Source organism: Copidosoma floridanum, unplaced genomic scaffold (genome assembly GCF_036245765.1).
Source record: "Copidosoma floridanum isolate Cflo_tuat_1 unplaced genomic scaffold, Cflo_Japanese_pri ptg000028l, whole genome shotgun sequence".
Lineage (NCBI taxonomy): Eukaryota > Metazoa > Arthropoda > Insecta > Hymenoptera > Encyrtidae > Copidosoma > Copidosoma floridanum.
The window spans coordinates 10,221-33,619 of NW_028321905.1; the positions used below are offsets into that span (position 1 = coordinate 10,221).

The 23,399-nt window shown below is 31.7% G+C and overlaps 1 protein-coding gene across 1 annotated transcript in view; it reads left to right on the forward strand.

The window, feature by feature from the left end:
• Positions 1-1,911: 1,911 nt before the first annotated feature.
• LOC106637204 (uncharacterized) overlaps positions 1,912-23,399 on the forward strand; it is a 102,574-nt gene continuing 81,086 nt past the window's right edge. The window contains exon 1 of the mRNA XM_089595768.1: positions 1,912-2,113. Within this exon, the coding sequence (XP_089451894.1) occupies positions 1,912-2,113 (202 nt within the window). The remainder of the gene's footprint in view (positions 2,114-23,399) is intronic.

The window sequence follows — 23,399 nt, forward strand, 5'->3', positions numbered from 1 at the left end:
TTATTGGCAGGAAGATTCACTCTCACTTGAGGAATGTAAGATTTCAAGATATGCCCTTCGACACACGGAAAAGGAGAAAAAGTTCAACTATTGTTGCCCCAGCAAATAGATACGAAAAAATCTTCGGTTAGGGAGCATTTGCGAATTTAGTTGAATCGCAAGTAACGCTACCCGAGAGTGGCCAAAGAGACGTTGACAAACCGTCAACGTCCACACACGTTTCAGCGATGGCACTACACATGTTGATCAAACCCCCGTGGTCACATACACCAATCAGCTTGGTGCTAGCAATATACTTGGGATGCATGGTAACAAGCGATACTCAGTATCGGTAAGCTACCCACAAATAAGTAGGTGTTCATTTGTGCCACCTGATTGTTAAACGCAAATGCAAGCGTTTACAACGTGGCTACATACTTATGTAGTAAACTTATTAACACGCCTGATATACTTACACCAGTTGCCGTTTCGGCTGTACTGGGTGATCCAACACGTTAAGCCTGGCTGGGAAGGGGGGGGGGAGAATTTTCTACATACTGTAGGAATACCGTTTGGGACAATCAGGTCGTATATCGATTCCGAATGCCGCGACCTTAGACAGGTTTTCCGACCAAGGGATGTAAAGTTTACGGGCAAAGGTCATGATAACTTTGATATTTCTCTTATACAAATAACAAATAATTAATAAGTGGGGCAAAATTTGTAGTGTTAGGCCAAGAATGGTAAGGTTCAGATAAAAAGGTACAGCGCCACTTAACCTTTGACGCACAACTATGCACTTTGTACGCTGGCAAACCCGTGCTAAATTTCCTAACGTAAATTAAGAATATCGACCTGAGGTACAGGATCAAGTCAGACGGGACAAGTTTTGCAGCCTAGTAGAGTTGCTGCGAAGAACCACTGAGGCAGAGCAACTCCTTGAGCTGAGAAGCGCATTTCGCGAACTACCCCCACCCGAACACTTCTTCCTGCTGGAGCCAGCTGACATGCTTAAGGCTAAGGCCATGGAGGCCATTAAACAGCAAAAGGTTGCGGGTATGAGCGATCCTCAACCTCTGAACACAAGCGTGCAGGAGATACCGTCCATCCGCAGCGAAAAAGTCGAAGGCGATTGAGGAGCTGCTGAAAAAGTTGGCTAACTTTCCTAATGTAGCTGAATTCGACGTGTGAGATGAATACACGGCTTAAATAGTCAAAGATTTGATTTAAAAAAAGGCGAGAAAATCTGCTATCGACGAGGACATGGTGAAGCTACTACTAGACCTCTTGTACGTTAAGAATCGTTGGACATCTTTGGCGAAGTATGTATTCACGCTCACTGAGGTAGAATACGAACAGCAGGTCAGGCACAAAAGATCCTGGCACCCCAAGGGATACGTGCCCCTATCAAGAGTCACAACTACGCTGCTTTAAGTGGAACCACGTAGGCCACTACGCTCTGTATTGCAGAAACAAGGAGTAGGAAAATGAGAGGAGGCAGATGTAAACGAAGGTATTATGCCGCCTCTCCCTCTATAATCTTCACAAGTGGCGGTTACATTAAAGGACGCGCTGGTAGTGGCTACAGCTAGAAGTAGCCGGCTTTAAGATACAAGTGCTACATAACCTTACCATTACTCATACGATTATGTGAATAGTAGGGCTACAGATAGCGAGCGCTTGTGGCCGTCAATTACTTCCCACGCTGGAAAGCACGGCGATGGCCGATGGGCAACCGTCACGCACTGTAGGTCCCATTACCCTACCTTCGAGGTAGGAGTGGCGAAATGGGTCGTGGACGTCATCGTACTGCCTGAGTTTGACGCTGATTGTTACGTTGGTGCTAACTTTATTGGGATCATGCATGATCCAGTTGATAGAGTCCTGGTGTTAAAAGAACACGGGATCTAGGTCCCTGTAGGTCCGACAGCGATGGGTGAGATTCGACTTGCTGCCATACGATTAAATAAAGTTTCATCCAAACAAACAAAAGGAGTTACAGATACTCCTGGACCGCTATGTGGACCTTTATGCTCCTCTAGAACACACTACGTGGGTTTGGTTGGAGATCAAGGTCACGAGCTCAAGGCCTATCAAGCAAAAGTCCTACTCAGTATCAGATTAGATCCAGGAGGTTACACACGCCCACATGAGTAAGATGCTTCAGAGTAGCGTGGTCTATCAATCCAAGAGATCCTCTCTGGGGCAGTCCCGTAGTCATGATACGTAAAAAAGACAGTAAGTATCGGTTTTAAATTGAATATCGGAAAGTAAACGCCGTGACACTATCTGACGTGACTATACATTGCCATACAGTAAAAACATAGATAAACTTAAATTAGTACCGAAATAAGTTTTACAAAATGATGAAAACTTTACCATTCAAACTACAGACAGAAAGAGGAGTACCCTGATTAATTTGGTGATTATAGTAGAAGTGCTTCAGAACCCATTTATACTAGCAATCACTCTATATAATCCTTGCAATCAAACCTAGGTATTTTTATGAACGATTAAATATCATGAGGATTAACACAGCAGATTGGAGGATTTAAATCGTTTTATATTAATCAACTCTGAATAGGACATACCTATTTAGGGATTGAATTAAACCTTTGGACATTGTAGTATACAACTTGGATATTCCAATTAATCCAGTTATGTAGAAATAGATCTCATAAATCTAAAAGTGACTCCATTTGAAAAACAAAAGAATATCATACATAATATAATAAATACCATAGAAACTGACAGTAAACATAACGATGTTATTCCAGCTTCCAGTATGAAGATTGAAAGATTGGCTTCTCTTGGAATATTAGGCAGCATAGCTAAGGGACTTTTCTGCTTGGCAACCGAAGATGACATTAATATCATAAGTAGCAACATTGATCAATTGAATTCGGAGCAAAAATAATACATAGTTACATTTGAATAGAATACCCACGTATTCACTGATTCGTTTAAAAAACTATACAATAGTATCAAAAAACATGAACATGCACTGAAAAAATGGTTGAATTCTTACACGATGTACCTTAAATTATGAAATTGAACTTAATACTTAGAACAAGATTTGACTATTTACGTTAGGAGAGTTAAAGCCACATCATATGATTCAATCACACAATAATTTTATTGGTATACTACACGATTTACAAAGAGGATGAGTTCACCTTAGCCTATTTTTCTTTGAAATGTAAAGATCAATGGCTAAAGATATTAGAAAACTGACAGAAAAATTGAAATTCGTGGCGCCAATAGAAAATCCATTTGTGTGAAAAACGAGTACTGTAAGTAAGTAAGATGTTGTTCATCAGAACACTAGAAAAATATTAACTCTATACTTACCACTCATGGATAGTACTCAATGAACAAAACTCAAGAAAATCAATCGAATAAAACTCCTAAGTCTTCAGTATATAAGTCAAAAATTCTCTTTAGCATGTAAATAAAAAGTAGTTCTTATTACACACTTTAAAATTATTTCTTATTATGTGGATTCTTACTCTAAAAAAAAAAAAAAAAAAAAAAAAATAGAGAGGAAGAGTTATCACTGCCAATACACCAAACATCAAACTGTGTAGATAAATTCATACAAACATACATATTACATGTACCATTAATACCTTAAATTAGGACTTAGTTAAGAGATTTTTATATACAAGTTGACTATTGATAAGTTAAGACTGTGTACCATCAGCACTAATTAGCATGCTTCTTATTTCTTAATATTTTTTTAAAATAGTAAGACCACGGATTAAACATATACAACTTACATACATAATTGACATTAATTAACCAATAAATATAATACACAAACCATACGCACACGAGACCCCACATAACATACATGGCTAATTAATAACTAATCATCATGAAAATAGAAGCTGAATAATGTAGCTATAATTTATTAATCCAAGAGGCGTATGGTTTGTAAATGCTTGAAAAGATCTTACAACCCTGTAGAACTGTGTGTAACAATTAATAGAAGAATGACTAATTATGAAATACTGCAGAAAATCTACTTGAAATGATGTCGAATGAAAACATGCCAAAAAAATCGATGGCAAAAGTGCCAATTAAATAAACGGAATAAACGGACCATATACATGGTATTTGCCAATTATTGCAAGGACCACTCAACGAAACAAGCACTCGAGGGACTAAAAGACAACTTTTACAGCAAAAAAAAAAAAAGGTTTCAGTGGTGCATAAAAAACTGATTAGTATATAACTTATACCTTTTGTTCATGTCATGTTAAATGACCAGTATATCTTCAAAAGAATCTGCAATTGACATTGAACGAGTACTCTGCTATATCTTAGTTAACTTTCGGTCAGTCTGGATATCTTTTATTTATCCTCTTATCAAAATCAGCGTTTTAATTTTCCACACGAAATATTCCATCATTTCAGATCTTTTGCGAGGCAACTTACGATTACGTGGCTTTCTTATTTAATTTAATCAATAGTTAGTTCGATTAATAGTAAAACTTAACCTTTGCAAAGATCCGAATCTAGCTCATGAGGTCTACCAGGACCAAGTCAAGTCATTTTCTTAGTCAGCTACAAGATTAAAACTTAAGTAAATTAATTGTGTATTTCGTCAAAAAAGCTAGGTTTTTGATTTAGCAGTCTTGAACTTATAATTATAAGTTTAGTACCCGCTTTATTTTTGAACTACACGTCATATTTATTTAAGCTCAAAAGCTTCTCCTTATTATCCTGATCGTTATTATATGATGGCAAACTATCACTTATTCTACAAACTTTTCCTGGTATTACAGTGTAATGTCGTCTATCTGTGTAACTTGTTTAACGACTCTTAACTTGTCTTTGGATGAATTAGATTATTATTTCAATATTCAGGACTATATAAATACTGGTAGGACTTTGCTCCACCCCCTTCTAATACCTCTATCTCAAAACGAGATTTGTGTGATTTAATGTAACAACTTTATTTTAAAACTTAAATTATGTGTCGCGTGATTTCATACTTCAAAAAGTGACTAATATTGCATGTGAATTTTTTTTTTTAATTTTATAGTGCTGTTTGTCTGGCTCCTATAAAAAGCACTACTCTACGCACTTAGCACTTAGGAAAAAAAGGGAAGAGGAATGAAAGGCCACTTATGATCAGAAGAACGGTGGGGGATATTATGGGGGAAAATAGGCAATTTTGCTGCAAGGTCGCCCATCCCCTCCTCGAGGAACATTGTGTGGTGAAAATTCACAGAGGTACTTGCCCGAAAAAGTTGCATTGGCCAGGAATCGAACCACGGTCTGCCGTATGCCAAACTAGCCAACTGAGTCACCACTTATAAACATTTATGAAAAGAAATGAAATTTTTGGAACAGAAGATAAATTAATAAGTTTTGCTCAAATTTACGGTTTTCTTGTAGCAATTAAAAACAAAAAGTTTAAATTCACTCATACTCATAAAAATTATTTGAGTAATTTGAATTAAACAATATTTTTCTGGGTATAATGACAGCAGACATTATGACTCAATACAATAAAATAATGTCGGAATTGAGCAAAAACTGAAGGAAATTGTAAACAAAAAATATTGTTATGTAGAAAAAAGTTTCAAGATCATATAAATATTACAGTTTCTTAATAAAATCAAAAAATTTTTAGTGTCACAAAGAGAAAAGTAAGATCAAATAATAATACTTAGGAAAAAAAATGTCTTAATAAATGGAACTGATACAAATAAAAACGTTCTACATAAACAACAAACACTTGACATTATAAAAACTAGCCATTTGGAAGAACCTTTTCTACGGTAGTGAAGTCATCATACACACACACACACCCACACCCACACACACACACACACAGATAGTTTACTGTAAAAAAGAATAATCAGAATTGTGTATAAGAGATTGAGGTGTGATGTGACAACATCAAATTATTATGTGATAGATACCTTTTTTCTTTTCATTTACAACATTGGTTCTAGATTATTAAAAAAAAAAAAATTATTTTAATATTAAATAAAAAATTTCAAATCATCATTCTTTGGCTATAGTCGCTTTAAATTATTAGTATGGTCATTGTTTTACATTCTAAAACTTAATACTAACTGATGTTTTGACAAAATTTACAAAACATTTTTAAAATTATTATTAGATATCCGAGAAGAAAAAATTTAGTCAGCGTTAGTGCCAGATAAATGAAAAACAACGGATGCTAGCTGATGATTTAAACTTTTAAATAAAAAAGTTATACTTACTTCTCAAGACGAATATACTTACATTTTTTAATTGGAACAATTGTTATGTTGATACAAAAATATAGTATAGTTGATGTATGTGTACATGTAACGGTACAAGATTAAAAATTCCAAAATTACTCTAATAAAATATTTAAAAAAACTTACAAATGGAGAAATAATTGGAAAAAAGTTTTAATACTAAAAATAACTCTGGTTACAGCAATCTAATCATTTTTACCTTTCACTTAATGCATAAAGCGACTTTCTTTAGTCTTGCATGACTATAAATAAATTTTAAGGTCAAAATTTTGATAACATTGGATTTAAAAAAAAAAAAATAACCTCTGTTTTCACATAGTCAATTATACGTTACGTTTTCAAGATGGATGAATGAAAATAGAATTCCTATTCGAATAGAATACTGTAGTAATACGAAAACAGAAGAATATTCTTTGGAAAAAAATTTTTGACGTTAACTGATCTTAAGTAAATAAATAAAGTTAAACTTTTATGCATTTACAAAAGTATCAAACTGTGCGTAATATTATTGCGCAGTTCATTTAAATTAAAAATAAATACATGAAATCAATAAAATTACAATTAAAATATTGTTGTATGACATACTGAGGTAAATCTTTATGTTATGTTAAACTGTTTTCTATTATTTACTTTTATTAAAAAACAATGTTATACTGTATTATTATACGAAAGTATTATTTTTACGTACACTGCCTAGTTTTAATGATTATCATCAATTTAAAAACAAAGTTGCTTTAAATTATTCAACTATTTACGTTAGGAGAGTTAAAGCCACATCATATGATTCAATCACACAATAATTTTATTGGTGTACTAATCGATTTACAAATAGGATGAGTTCACCTTAGCCTATTTTTCTTTGAAATGTAAAGATCAATGGCTAAAGATATTAGAAAACTGACAGAAAAATTGAAATTCGTGGTGCCAATAGAAAATCCATTTGTGTGAAAAACGAGTACTGTAAGTAAGTAAGATGTTGTTCATCAGAACACTAGAAAAATATTAACTCTATACTTACCACTCATGGATAGTACTCAATGAACAAAACTCAAGAAAATCAATCGAATAAGACTCCTAAGTCTTCAGTATATAAGTCAAAAATTCTCTTCAGCATTTAAATAAAAAGTAGTTCTTATTACACACTTTAAAATTATTTCTTATTATGTGGATTCTTACTCTAAAAAAAAAAAAAAAAAAAAAAAAATAGAGAGAAAGAGTTATCACTGCCAATACACCAAACATCAAACTGTGTAGATAAATTCATACAAACATACATATTACATGTACCATTAATACCTTAAATTAGGACTTAGTTAAGAGATTTTTATATACAAGTTGACTATTGATAAGTTAAGAGTGTGTACCATCAGCACTAATTAGCATGCTTCTTATTTCTTGATATTTTTTTGAAATAGTAAGACCACGGATTAAACATATACAACTTACATACATAATTGACCTTAATTAACCAATAAATATAATCCACAAACCATACGCACACGAGACCCCACATAACATACAGGGCTAATTAATTACTAATCATTATGAAAATAGAAGCTGAATAATGTAGCTAATTTATTAATCCAAGAGGCGTATGGTTTGTAAATGCTTGAAAAGATCTTACAACCCTGTAGAACTGTGTGTAACAATTAATAGAAGAATGACTAATTATGAAATACTGCAGAAAATCTACTTGAAACGATGTCGAATGAAAACATGCCAAAAAAATCGATGGCAAAAGTGCCAATTAAATAAACGGAATAAACGGACCATATACATGGTATTTGCCAATTATTGCAAGGACCACTCAACGAAACAAGCACTCGAGGGACTAAAAGACAACTTTTACAGCAAAAAAAAAAAAAGGTTTCAGTGGTGCATAAAAAACTGATTAGTATATAACTCATACCTTTTGTTCATGTCATGTTAAATGACCATTATATCTTCAAAAGAATCTGCAATCGACATTGAACGAATACTCTGCTATATCTTAGTTAACTTTCGGTCAGTCTGGATATCTTTTATTCATCCTCTTATCAAAATCAGCGTTTTAATTTTCCACACGAAATATTCCATCATTTTAGATCTTTTGCGAGGCAACTTACGATTACGTGGCTTTCTTATTTAATTCAATCAATAGTTAGTTCGATTAATAGTAAAACTTAACCTTTGCAAAGATCCGAATCTAGCTCATGAGGTCTACCAGGACCAAGTCAAGTCATTTTCTTAGTCAGCTACAAGATTAAAACTTAAGTAAATTAATTGCGTATTTCGTCAAAAATGCTAGGTTTTTGATTTAGCAGTCTTGAACTTATAATTATAAGTTTAGTACCCGCTTTATTTTTGAACTACACGTCATATTTATTTAAGCTCAAAAGCTTCTCCTTATTATCCTGATCGTTATTATTTGATGGCAAACTATCACTTATTCTACAAACTTCTCCTGGTATTACAGTGTAATGTCGTCTATCTGTGTAACTTGTTTAACGACTCTTAACTTGTCTTTGGATGAATTAGATTATTATTTCAATATTCAGGACTATATAAATACTGGTAGGACTTTGCTCCACCCCCTTCTAATACCTCTATCTCAAAACGAGATTTATGTGATTTAATGTAACAACTTTATTTTAAAACTTAAATTATGTGTCGCGTGATTTCATACTTCAAAAAGTGACTAATGTTGCATGTGAATTTTTTTTTTAAATTTTATAGTGCTGTTTGTCTGGCTCCTATAAAAAGCACTACTCTACGCACTTAGCACTTAGGGAAGAGGAATGAAAGGCCACTTATGATCAGAAGAACGGTGGGGGAAATTATGGGGGAAAATAGGCAATTTTGCTGCAAGGTCGCCCATCCCCTCCTCGAGGAACATTGTGTGGTGAAAATTCACAGAGGTACTTGCCCGAAAAAGTTGCATTGGCCAGGAATCGAACCACGGTCTGCCGTATGCCAAACTAGCCGACTGAGTCACCACTTATAAACATTTATGAAAAGTAATGAAATTTTTGGAACAGAAGATAAATTAATAAGTTTTGCTCAAATTTACGGTATTCTTGTAGCAATTAAAAACAAAAAGTTTAAATTCACTCATACTCATAAAAATTATTAAAGTAATTTGAATTAAACAATATTTTTCTGGGTATAATGACAGCAGACATTATGACTCAATACAATAAAATAATGTCGGAATTGAGGAAAAACTGAAGGAAATTGTAAACAAAAAATATTGTTATGTAGAAAAATGTTTCAAGATCATATAAATATTACAGTTTCTTAATAAAATCAAAAAATTTTAAGTGTCACAAAGAGAAAAGTAAGATCAAATAATAATACTTAGGAAAAAAAATGTCTTAATAAATGGAACTGATACAAATAAAAACGTTCTACATAAACAACAAACACTTGACATTATAAAAACTAGCCATTTGGACGAACCTTTTCTACGGTAGTGAAGTCATCATACACACACACACACCCACACCCACACACACACACACACAGATAGTTTACTGTAAAAAAGAATAATCAGAATTGTGTATAAGAGATTGAGGTGTGATGTGACAACATCAAATTATTAAGTGATGAATACCTTTTTTCTTTTCATTTACAACATTGGTTCTAGATTATTAAAAAAAAAAAAATTATTTTAATATTAAATAAAAAATTTCAAATCATCATTCTTTGGCTATAGTCGCTTCAAATTATTAGTATGGTCATTGTTTTACATTCTAAAACTTAATACTAACTGATGTTTTGACAAAATTTACAAAACATTTTCAAAATTATCATTAGATATCAAAGAAGAAAAAATTTAGTCAGCGTTAGTGCCAGATAAATGAAAAACAACGGATGCTAGCTGATGATTTAAACTTTTAAATAAAAAAGTTATACTTACTTCTCAAGACGAATATACTTACATTTTTTAATTGGAACAATTGTTATGTTGATACAAAAATATAGTATAGTTGATGTATGTGTACATGTAACGGTACAAGATTAAAAATTCCAAAATTACTCGAATAAAATATTTAAAAAAACTTACAAATGAAGAAATAATTGGAAAAAAGTTTTAATACTAAAAATAACTCTGGTTACAGCAATCTAATCATTTTTACCTTTCACTTAATGCATAAAGCGACTTTCTTTAGTCTTGCATGACTATAAATAAATTTTAAGGTCAAAATTTTGATAACATTGGATTTTAAAAAAAAAAAAAGAACCTCTGTTTTCACATAGTCAATTTTACGTTACGTTTTCAAGATAAACTGTTTTCTATTATTTACTTTTATTAAAAAACAATGTCATACTGTATTATTATGCAAAAGTATTATTTTTACGTACACTGCCTAGTTTTAATGATTATCATCAATTTAAAAACAAAGTTGCTTTAAATTATTTAACTATTTACGTTAGGAGAGTTAAAGCCACATCATATGATTCAATCACACAATAATTTTATTGGTGTACTACACGATTTACAAAGAGGATGAGTTCACCTTAGCCTATTTTTCTTTGAAATGTAAAGATCAATGGCTAAAGATATTAGAAAACTGACAGAAAAATTGAAATTCGTGGCGCTAATAGAAAATCCATTTGTGTGAAAAACGAGTACTGTAAGTAAGTAAGATGTTATTCATCAGAACACTAGAAAAATATTAACTCTATACTTACCACTCATGGATAGTACTCAATGAACAAAACTCAAGAAAATCAATCGAATAAAACTCCTAAGTCTTCAGTATATAAGTCAAAAATTCTCTTTAGCATGTAAATAAAAAGTAGTTCTTATTACACACTTTGAAATTATTTCTTATTATGTGGATTCTTACTCTAAAAAAAAAAAAAAAAAAAAAAAATATAGAGGAAGAGTTATTACTGCCAATACACCAAACATCAAACTGTGTAGATAAATTCATACAAACATACATATTACATGTACCATTAATACCTTAAATTAGGACTTAGTTAAGAGATTTTTATATACAAGTTGACTATTGATAAGTTAAGACTGTGTACCATCAGCACTAATTAGCATGCTTCTTATTTCTTAATATTTTTTTAAAATAGTAAGACCACGGATTAAACATATACAACTTACATACATAATTGACATTAATTAACCAATAAATATAATACACAAACCATACGCACACGAGACCCCACATAACATACATGGCTAATTAATAACTAATCATCATGAAAATAGAAGCTGAATAATGTAGCTATAATTTATTAATCCAAGAGGCGTATGGTTTGTAAATGCTTGAAAAGATCTCACAACCCTGTAGAACTGTGTGTAACAATTAATAGAAGAATGACTAATTATGAAATACTGCAGAAAATCTACTTGAAATGATGTCGAATGAAAACATGCCAAAAAAATCGATGGCAAAAGTGCCAATTAAATAAACGGAATAAACGGACCATATACATGGTATTTGCCAATTGTTGCAAGGACCACTCAACGAAATAAGCACTCGAGGGACTGAAAGATTATTTAGTCCAATATTTGAAAAGTAAAAAATGCTAATACAGACAATCATTTACTCTCTATGGAAACCTTATACATAAATCAGATTTTTAAGTGCATAGTCACTTACGCAAAATGCAAATAAATACGGAAAGGCTTTGTTTCATCTGTAATAAAAACGTGAATCTAGCTTAGTATGACTAGCACTATAAATTGTGCCTCAAGACAGAGTTTACAATCAACATCGTAACTTTAAACAAACTAATACTAACGAAACAACTTAAGAATTAGGAAAAATGGCCAAACTTACTAACACTAACACCTGAATAGGCCGAAAATAAATTTTTTTACGGAAGTTTGAAAGAAAACAATCGATTACTTTAACAATGATAAATATACTAGATTTGGATTATTATGTTCATATATTATTAACGTTTATTTATTATTATTTATTTAATATTATTTACATATTCCTCCTTTTTTTCTTTTGCACGAATCCACGTATACTTGTTGTCTTACTTTACAGTTTAAAACTCAAAGCTTCCCGTGAAATCGTACATTCTAGACCGCACGAGAATTTTAGTTCAGTTATCTATCTCTTCAAATCTTTCTATCTAGTTTTGTAATTAATTCCTACAAGAAAAAATAAATTCAAACTCATAAGTATTCTGTTAGTATGTAACTTATATAACTTTTGTTAACAAAACCATTCAAATAAAATGGTTTAGCGTCTGTTGGTCCCATAACCTGTGAAAAAGCATTCAAGTCGTTTCAATTCCTCTAAACCCTTATTAGAGGTATAAGTTTGATATTTGTCACTGATTATTCAACACCGTTCATGCAATTATTAGTATAAATAATTTAAGTACAGTTTTAAAATGTTTTATTTAACATTTATGAAAATGGATTCAATAAAATTTTATTAAATTTAATTGAATTAGAGAATTTATTATAAAGAACATATTTAAGAAGAATAACAAGTAACGTTAAAGAGATTAATTAAAAAACGTCGAAAACAGCTAAAAAACAAGGAAAAATTAGTGACAGCAATAAAAATATTTATTTTAATGTAGTCAGAATAACTTAGATAAACAAAATAAAATAAAACCAGAATATCTGGTAGACCTGCAAACAACAAAACTTATAAGGTGAGATTTGATGTTTGTATGCCACCTTTTTGCTTATATTATCAATTTGACTAAATGTCAGGAAAATAAATTATTTAAATTTATTGCTCACTCAGGTAAACAAAGCACTTTGTCTGTAAATGTATTTAAAAACCTTTTTTAATTTAAAGTTACGTTCGATCCATTTTATCTTTAACTCCATCTTAGATCAGAGGGACCAGAAATAATAGGAGATATTAATGATGATTTAAAATTGAAATCGTTATTTATTATTAAGATCTAGGTGAAAATTAGATGTCTTCGTAAATTTGTAGGGAAAAATTTTTTTATGATACGAGAAAGCATAAAAACTAGTGGGGTATTTGCCCGCTTGCGCGCTTCGCACGCCAACCCCCCAATTTTTGAATATCAGTCAAATAATTTATTCTTTCAGTTTGCCTTTTAAAGTTTAATGAATACAGAAATTGTGCACTTTAAAATATGAATAAAATTTTACACTTAAAAGACAAATCATGTAAAAAATTCAATTTACCCACACCAACAAAAACTGACTTAAAAAAAGCATCAATATTACTTTCAAATGAATGAAGAGTCATAAAACATTTTGCTTATAATTTGATTTAAGCAGTATAGAAAATTCGTTCTTAAAATTTGAATCTGTGAAACAAAACAATTTAGTGAAGTTAATTTGATCACATCGACAAGGCACCTGTGATCACAAAAAAAGCCATGGACATAGTTGAAAGATCATTGCGTGATTTACATAAAACAAATATTTATTTTGATGAAAAATTAATTTTTTTGGGAGGGGATTCAAGACAGGTCCCTCTAACTTAAAAAAATAGTAATAGAAGCATGATTGTACAAAAAAGTATTGAATCATCGTATCTTCGACCTTTTTTTCGTATTCTAAATTGTATTCTCAATATTCGTTCGATTGACAGAACGTTTTCTAATTTATCATCATAACCTTTTATTTAATACAGAAACCTACTATCTCTAATCTTATTGTTTTACATGACCGTATACAAATCTCAACGTCGAATTTTTAATAATAGATTATAATTGAGAAAATCACTGTTTTTGCATGTGTTACGTCCGAACTTCTATAAGTGAAAGGTGGAACTCGTAGCTTCGTTCTACAAACAAATAAATTTAATTTTTGTTCGTCAGGAACCAGACATCGGCCCAAAGGCCTTATTTGTTTTTTCTTACCGTATACTTTTCTTTGAAATCGTTGACTCGGCGTTGTGGTGTTAGGTTTCACAGAGCGATATATATGGAGTGGTGAACGCTGAGCTGGCGTTGACTTACTGTTAAAGTTTATGTCTTATGTCAGACGGTATAGTGTATCTTATTCATCTTTGTATCTCCCGTCCTTGTAAAGATCTTTGTCATATTTATTCATTAAGGTAAGAATTATGTGTCGATCAACTAGAATTATTAGATCTCAAAATGTTTCATATAATTTAGTTATTGAAATGTTTTTGAATTAAGAAAATTATTTTAATCAACAACCAAGTAATGTCTTATCTGATGATTTAATAAATTTAGAAAATGCAGAAATAGTTAATTTTACAATAGTATAAAAAATAAAGATTCAGATTCGCATTTACAATCTTATACAATTTATAGTTTCTTTAACTTAACTTACTTCTATGATCGTTGGTTAGCCGCTGCTTGCGCGCACGCAGTCGCAAGATCTTACAAGGTTGACCGCAACGAGGTTCTTAATCCTACACAAGAGCACTCGTGGTGATGACAATAATTAGGCTTCTGCTTTTAACGTTGGAACCCAAGTCGACGGTCCTTTTTTTCTTGTTCCTCCTTGATTCACTTTTTAGGTGAGTTTACAGTGGCCTGGTTTGCTCGAGCTTTTGTAACACAGCTTAGTCACCGAACTAAGTCTTACATCCGCTGAAAAGATGCAATAGAACTCACTCTCCAACCTTTATAGTTACTTTGGAGCACTTGATAAAAGAGAAAAGGCGAATATTTTTATGTACGAGGAGTTTTTATACTCTCGCGTTTAAGAAGGACGCGTTAAGTTGGGGATCCGAACGATGAATCAGAGCTTAACCTAATTCCCTCGACTGACACGAGCGCAGTCGTGGTGCAATAATTTCACAGTATTTGATGGTTAAAACTGCTGATCTCTCGGATTTTACATTAAGTACAAGTTGCTGTTGAAATTGTGTATGATATTTCTTGTGTACATCCTCAGCAAAGAATGTTGAAATTGTTGATTAATCACATTTGATGTACTTGTGCGAATTGATTTTGTGAGATGAGTGTTTTATAACATTGTTTGAGGCTGCACGCGTAGTTCGAGTTTTGCGACGGTAGCTTATTTTAAAAGAAGTAAGTTATACGTCACGTGGTTGGAGAAGCAGGTGTACGGCTCGATGGTTCGAGATCGCTGAGCTTTTGCTTTTAATAATTTAAAAATGAACTCTGTGTTTCGAAGTAATAAATATTAAGTATATGACATGGGTTGTTACTTATGCTCAATTATACGTCGCGTTATCATATTGCTAAAATAAAAAAATATGTGTACTTAAATAGAACAAGATAATAATTTAGAAATGAAAAATATTGTTTAAGAAAAAACTTTATTAATCCGAGGTGGATACAGAAAATTTGTTTTTATCTATTTGCAATAGTATAGAAAAATACGTGGAACTGTTGCACGAAAATTCATTTTAATAATAATTGAATGTACCAAGTCAATAAATTAGTTGTTTGAATACTGTTTTGTCATGCTCTTATACATATTTAATAATGCAATTATTAAACATATTAAGAATTTAAAAGAAAAAAAACCAGCCCTGTATGGCATTACCTCAAGAGTGGTGTAGCAATGGATTAAAAAATTATTTATATGAAATAATCGTGAAAAGAGTAATAGAAAGTGTCTGAAGAGGGCTGGAACCAATTTTGAGGCGTTGGTAAGACTATGATATTATGACTATGAATTTAAGACTTTTTTTACATTAAGTTCAAAAATTTAAATTTTGTTCACCGTATTTAAAATTATTTGAGTAATTTGAATTATTCTATCTTTAAAAATTTTAAAATAAAATCAAAAAATAATATACTGGAAAAAAAATGAGTCAAGAAATAAAAGAGATAAAAACAGAAATGTTATACACAAAAAATGATAAACTATAAAAATAAGCTACTATGGTGAACGTTTTTCTATAGACGTGAGATCAATATGTATTTATGTATGTGTGTATATATCTCCCTATATTATATAGTCGTAAGAGTAAGAGCGAGGTTTTGCTCTCCCCTCCGATCCCCCTCCGCTACCACCCAGCTCCCCCCAAATAAGGTAGTTTTTTTTTTCATTTTCTTTCGAGTAATCCTACTTTTTTGCTAGCTCCCCCCCGCTCCTCCCATCTTTCCTCCGCTCCCCTTCAGCTCCCCCCATACTCCCCCCGGCTCCTCCCTAGCTACCCCATATATAATGTAAACAAATTTGTAAAGCCTTTATTAGTAGACAAATTAACTGTTACAAATGGCCTAATTTTCAAATATAATTTTATTTGACCAGAACAAAAATTTTTTTTACAATTATCTTACTTACGATGTTTATTTCGATTACGTACTTTAAAATGTCTTTTTAGGTGCTCTGCTCTTACATAACCTTCCCCACAATTTTGACAAATATTTTTCTGAAAGTTTTTTTCATAACTTTTCAAATGTCTCTGTAAGTGATAATTTCTTTTAAAACATTTCCCACATTTAATACACTTCAAATTTTTCTCAATGTTTCGGCATTCCTTTTTGTGACGCAAATAGTTTTTCTTCTCTTATGTTATAATGCTACATGGATCACATACAAAAAAATTTTTCTTGTGAATTTTCTCGTGCGATGATAGACATTCTTGATTTAAAAATTTTGAGTTACATTTGTTACACTGATGAAATTTTGCATCCATGATGGTGTACTTGAAAACATATTAGATAAAAACTTTTTGTTTTGTTTCTACATCTAGACAATGCAGCACATAGTTGCCTATGAGAAAATAATGGTTTTCTGAGGTATAATCCCAAAGCATCAAAACTTTGACATCAAGATTTATTGATAGTCACAGAAAAAGCTAAGGTAAATGAAAATTGTTTTCTGTACAATATAAATAGTAGCAAAAAAGAATTGTTTGTATTTAGTGTTATTTTTGGAATAAAGACTTTATTTTTTTTTTTTTCACCTGTGATTGTTTCAGCTTTGATGTTATATTTAAATAATTTTGTGATTCGTAATCTGGTACCATTGCGAAGTCCTTCAGATACGTTTAAATTTCGTATTAACGTAACAATAGCGTTAATTTGTAAATCAAATTCGTGTGGAGGAAGCCGTTCTTAAATACTATCCAAATTTTCTGTAGAGAAATAGAAATAAATATTATCGTCTGATTTATTAACTCCTTTGTGAGTTACTTTATCAATACTTTAATACGTTACTAATGTTTCTACCACATTATTTGAAATTTTTTTGTTAAAAAAATGTGTATATTCATTGTGAGATGTTAATACAGCTCTAATTATAAAAGAATCATCATTATTATTAAAAATTTTAGAACACATATCATTTGTTTTCCAAGTCTGAGAAATTCTCATAATTTTAATTTTGCCTTCTCCTATATCCAATAGCAATGAAGAAAATTTTTTATCGAACAAAGTATATAATTTTTTAAATAAAAAATATTTAACAAAGGCCAAAAATTAAAAAACTTTTTGGTTTCTTGAACAATAGTAATTTTGCTTCCGTTTTTTACCACTGGGAGAATTTGACGAAACTCTTCATCTAAAATAATTATTTTATTTTCAGAAGGTGTATTCCTACTAGATAAATCTTTTAAGGTCCTATCAACGATTTCTATCGCTTTTTTCGGTATCATAGAAGCTTTATCCCAAAGAGTTACTTCTTTATTACGTAATTTTTGTTTATTTGGCTCAAACTGGAAGAGCGCACTTTCTATAGTGCTTAAGTCTAAAGGAAGTCTGAAAGTTCTGTGAGTGGTTATTTTCTTCGGAAACAAAATAGAAGCAGTAACTGTACAAGCCATTGTAAGAATTTCGTTTTGAATTGATATGAAATAATAGATCAATATTTTATATAGAAAAGTTTTTTTAGATCGATCAGGACCATCGATAAAAAAAATTTTTTTTTCAAATTTTAGTATTTCTTGAAAAATAGTAGTAATAGTAATAATTGTCTTACACAGATCTATCTCCAACTTCAAATTTAGACTTCAAGTTCTATGTTGATGTAAAAGGAAGATTATTTTTTCGTTACAATTTGGGAGTCTAATTCACTGTCACATTTTTATTTAGACATTTTGTAACTTTTTTAAACGAATTTTACGAAGTAAAAGTAAACGAAGAAAAAAATACCAATGGGCCAAAATTTTAGTCCTAGAAAATTAAAAGAAAAATAACAATTAGCTAACGATACTGTTAATATTAAATCAATTTGTGATTCTAACAATATCGTAATTTTTTAATTTTTGACGATATATAAAATCTTACATCACGTTGTCGTTTTAAATACATAAAAATTAGGCATTAGTCAGGGAAAATAAAAAATGATTGTTAAAAATTTATTTAATTAATTATGATCAACATACATTTATTACACACATCAATTTTAAGTAATAGTTAATATAATTTTTTTTTTTATCATACTTCATAAATCTATATTTGCAATTACGTGGGTTGGTGCGCAGATCGCGCAGGGGGTAGAGATAGTTATTAGAGTTTAGAACGAGGTCTTAGAAATATCTCTTGACACGTACAGGATAGACAGCTCATTAAAAAAAGGGGGCTACTAGAAGGAATAGTAAAGCTCACCAAAAAAAATTTAAGGGCACATCTCTCTTTCTATACAATTTTAACCACTTTTATTTGAAATTAGCAGCTTGTTTTTTATATTTCCTTAAAAGCAGCCTACTAATCATTCCCCAGCGTAGATTATGTATTCCCGAGTATTTCTGAAAAATGCCGCAGTCTTCTGAATTCTGTCAAATATACTTTATCATATTTTTTTTCAGATTAATAATCATTTTTATCATGTTTTAAGGCTTACAAAATATTAATGCAAAGCTCATTTTGAAACAATTAGACTTGTAACACAACAATAGTGGGGGAGGGGTTGGCGTGCAGATCGCGCAGGGGGTTGGAGCCCACTAATATATATATATATATATATATATATATATATATATATATATATATATACTGTGAAATGGATCATCAGAATTTTTATCCAGAGATGTAGGTGTCGTGTCACAAATGTGACCTTGAATTCTTTAATTTCAAATAGCTTTTTTTTACCCACAACATCGGCAAAAAACATTGCAATAAAGAAAAAATTATTGTGATGTTAAATTAAGTATCTCTAACTATTACTGTTTAAATAGTTGCTTTTTATTATCATACAGACATGAAACAGGTAAAAATATTCTTCCACGTTAACAACAATTGAATTTTTACAATTCAGAAATCTTTGCACAAAGTTTGCTACGTTAATATTTGAGAGCACTACTGTTTTAATCCAGTATTAAAAACTTAAGTGAATCGGGAAAGAGTTTAAAATGGTTTAACAAGAGTTTGACTTAACACAGTGTCTCTGAAGATTTTGGAGCGCTTTTTAATTAGATGAATTTTAAATCGGATTAATAGAGCAGAACCTTTTGAAATGTCTAAAGCAGTTAATAAAATACTTTGTAGGACATGTAAAGATACCGCTACTTAAGGTTTAGTGGAACACGAGTTTCAAATTTATAATATTTTTGAAGAAGCATGTAATGTTATTCTTTTAAGTCAATTGAGAAATATTTCTGCGTGTTTTCTAACGTCTGATAATATTTGAGGCAAAAATTTATTTACAAAAATCAAATTAATTTTAATTGAAGATTTCCGAAAACAATAAAAAAAGTTATACTTTATTACAGCTAAATTTAACTTCTAAGCTCAAAGAAGAATCTAAAAAAAACTCTTTAAAAGTTTTCGATTGACAAAATATTTTTAAAATGATTATTAGATGTTGGAGAAGGAAAAATAGAATTATTGCAAGTGTCAAATAAATAAAAAACATCTGATGCTTGTTCTGATTATTCTAGATACAATAATTTCCAAGAGAGTAGTGGAAAGTAACTTGAGAGGGCTAGAAAAAATGTTGGAGTATTGCTCAGACAATATGTTTAGAAATTTTAAGGAGGCTCAAGTGGGTTTTTTAAAAAGTGTAAAAAAAGCTGAGAAGGGAGGGGTGCAAAAACCAGTTTAACTAAAAATGATATGATAAACAACTATTTAACGTTATTTAGAGATGCAGTTGGAGGAAGTTCTTTAAAAAAATGAGTGGAGCTTGTTAAATTATTTGGTTAGAGGGTTATATAACAGTAAAGGGTGGAGAGGGGATGAAAGAGAATTTAATCCAATAGAAATAAGGTTAAAACTGATAATGTTTTACTTTATGTAGAAGAGGGCCGAGGATAGGCTGTGAAAGGCTTTTTTAAATCGAACAGTAGGCAGACGAAAGTGGAGAGGGCTAAACGAATCTTCATCTTAATGAAAATAAGGTAAAATCTAATATAATTTTATTTTATCTAGCAGGTGGCTGAGAGGCTCTGAGGGAGGTGGGGAGTTGTTTGGAATTATCACTATATGATATAGGAAAATATGTGCATGTAACATCCTATATTATATAGTTATCTGAGAAGGGCTGTCTACAATTTTCTCCTTTGTCCTCCTTATTCTTATCGCTTTTCGGCCCCCCTCATAATAAAACAAAATTTCTTCTGTTTCTTTGTAATATGACTTTAATTGTATTTTATGTCAGCCCCCCTCGCCCCCTGACAATTTTTTCCACTTTTTTCCTCCCTCCTTAGCCCCTCTTAAAATAAGGAAAAATTCTTTTTCATTTCTCTGGAAAATTTCTTTTGTGCTCGTTCTAAAAAAGACAAATATCTATTGATTCGTATTTTACCCAATCACTCCTCTTGCATTTTTGTTTTCCGTATCCATATTACAAAAATTCTTCATGTGCCTTCCTTTCATTAAAGAAAAGATATTACAAAAATGTATGTTGAAAAGTAAATATTATAAAAATTGCTATTTATTTATAAGTGTTATTATATTATTTTCAAGTGATAATTAATTAAATGTCATTTTAACTTTATTTATACATTCAACATAGTCCTTTTTAATTTAAGAAAATAGTTTAGTTACAGGGGGATCAATGCGTAGATTGCAGAGAAGGTTAAATATACGTATAACCGGAGTTATCCGCAGACAAAAAATTGTAAAGATCTTGAAAATATTGACAATACCGAAATTATGCTGTATTTTTATCTCACTTAGAGTTTCATTTTCATGTCAAAAACATTACTAGCAGTGAATTCCAGAGTGAAAAGCACTGATATCGTCACCTATTAATTGTGGCTTGGTTTTGCAAATGTAAATACACTTTGAGCCTGTATTGATTATTACATAAATATATCTCTTACTTTTTTCTGCTTTCTATTATATGAGTGAAACCCAGCTACAATTTGTGGGTGGCGTCACGAGCACTCTTGACTATTGAACTTACTGCGAGACCCATTTAAAAATACGAAAGTTTAATCTGCAAGCAAGATTTAAAAAAAAGTTTAACCAACTAAAATAAAAAATTAATTAATATATTCTTGTTCCAATACAGTAAAGATACTCAACACAATGTGAAAATAAGTACTGAATTTTATTTCCGTGTTCTACATACGGTAAGGCAGTATTTACATAAAGATATTGTAACATAATTTGACCCCTCCCCGCAAAACATTTTTTCCCAAGTATCTTAAAAAAATGCTGAACTCTTCTTTAATACGGATATAGATAAACGAGTTGATAACAAAATAATGCGCAACAGTAATGATATGCACTATGCTTTGCTTGCTAATATTAGTTATGATACGTCTTTATTTTAAAGGGCTATGAAAATTTCTGAAAGAGATTTGTGGAGAAAAGCTGATAACGATGAGTTAAACCTCATCAATCAAAGTATTGAATATAGTAGACCGTCCATCGATGAATAAACTATGGCACAAATCCAAGTACACGGAGAGATTAGGTTATAGCTTAAGGTGGGGCAGTCCTGATAGCGAAAACAGCGTGGGTGGTAGGGAGGCAAAACAACGTGCGCAGACAGCGGAAAAAGCGGTGTGATGTGTATTCGAGCTGCAGATGCACGCTTGTTTCCGTGCAAGCCACTGGAACATCGACTAAGCGGCTTTGGTATAGTTTGATACTTATTTATAAGTGCCTACTATATAACTTATACTCATATGTAAAAAGGGTGCCCAATTATTCATATACATTAAATAAAGTAAATCAGACAGGCGTATTACTTAGATATCTACATGTATTTAATGTGTATTTAAACATACACGGCGTGAATAGAAGAGTTATTTTAGAGATGTATGTACATTTTTCACCATCTAATTTGAATAAAAATTTAAACAACGTTACTTTTTTGCTCTTTTATTTTACTTTATTTTTTTTATTTATTTTTTGTTTTTTTAGTTCCACCCGTACACCACTCAAGTTAATTTTTACGGGCATCCTCTACCACCGTAGTGTGAAGGGTTGTGATCCTAGGTCCCCAGCCCTCAGTACCCCCAACTATGCCGTGAACCCTCACCCTCCCTTTCTTCCCATTTACCCCCTTTTATCCCTCTTTAGCACCCCTAGTCATCGCAAATTTTTCCCGAGATTTGCATCCATACAAGACGCCTACAAAGCTTACCTCTGGGTCGCCTTGTGGTAGCGTACCTCCCTCTTTCTACCCCTATGACCCCTCACTCCCCCAACTGGTTCCGCACCTACCAAGAGCGTCCGTGGGGTTTGACCCCCGCGTTGTTCTGTGGCATGGCGTTGGGTTAGCTGCGAGGCTTGGAAACGAAAATCGGACGGAAACAACTCTTGAAAAAACTTTTCTAAGAATTGTACTGACCGAGATTCTAACCTGCGCGCCACTTGAGCAGCCGTATCTCCGCCAACCAAGACTTGCACCTCATCCAACTGAGCTACGACAGCTCTTATTCTTCTATTTATCCTATTTACGTTATAATTAATTTAAAAGATAAAAATATGTATATATCTACGTAATACTCCTGTCTGATATAATTTATTTAGTATTTATAAATTATTGGGCACCCTTTTTACATGTTCGTATAAGTTTCATAGTTAGGTACTTACAAATAAGTGTCGAACTATATTGGAGCCGCTCAATCTAAATTCCAGTGGCTTGCGTGGAAAAAAGCGTGCATTTGCATCTCAAATTCACGTGCGCGCACGCACAGCTTTTTTCGCTGTCTGCTCGGATTATTTTGCCCCCCTACCACGCACGCTGTTTTCGCCAGCAGCACTGCACCATCTTTAACTGTCACTAAATCCCTTTGTGTAGTCTAGAGACGAGATGGATTTTTGAGAAAAAGGTCGGTCAAAGTGGTGGAATCAAAAACAAAGCTAGACTTGGTATTAGGGACTTTAAAGATGGCAATTCGCATGATTAAT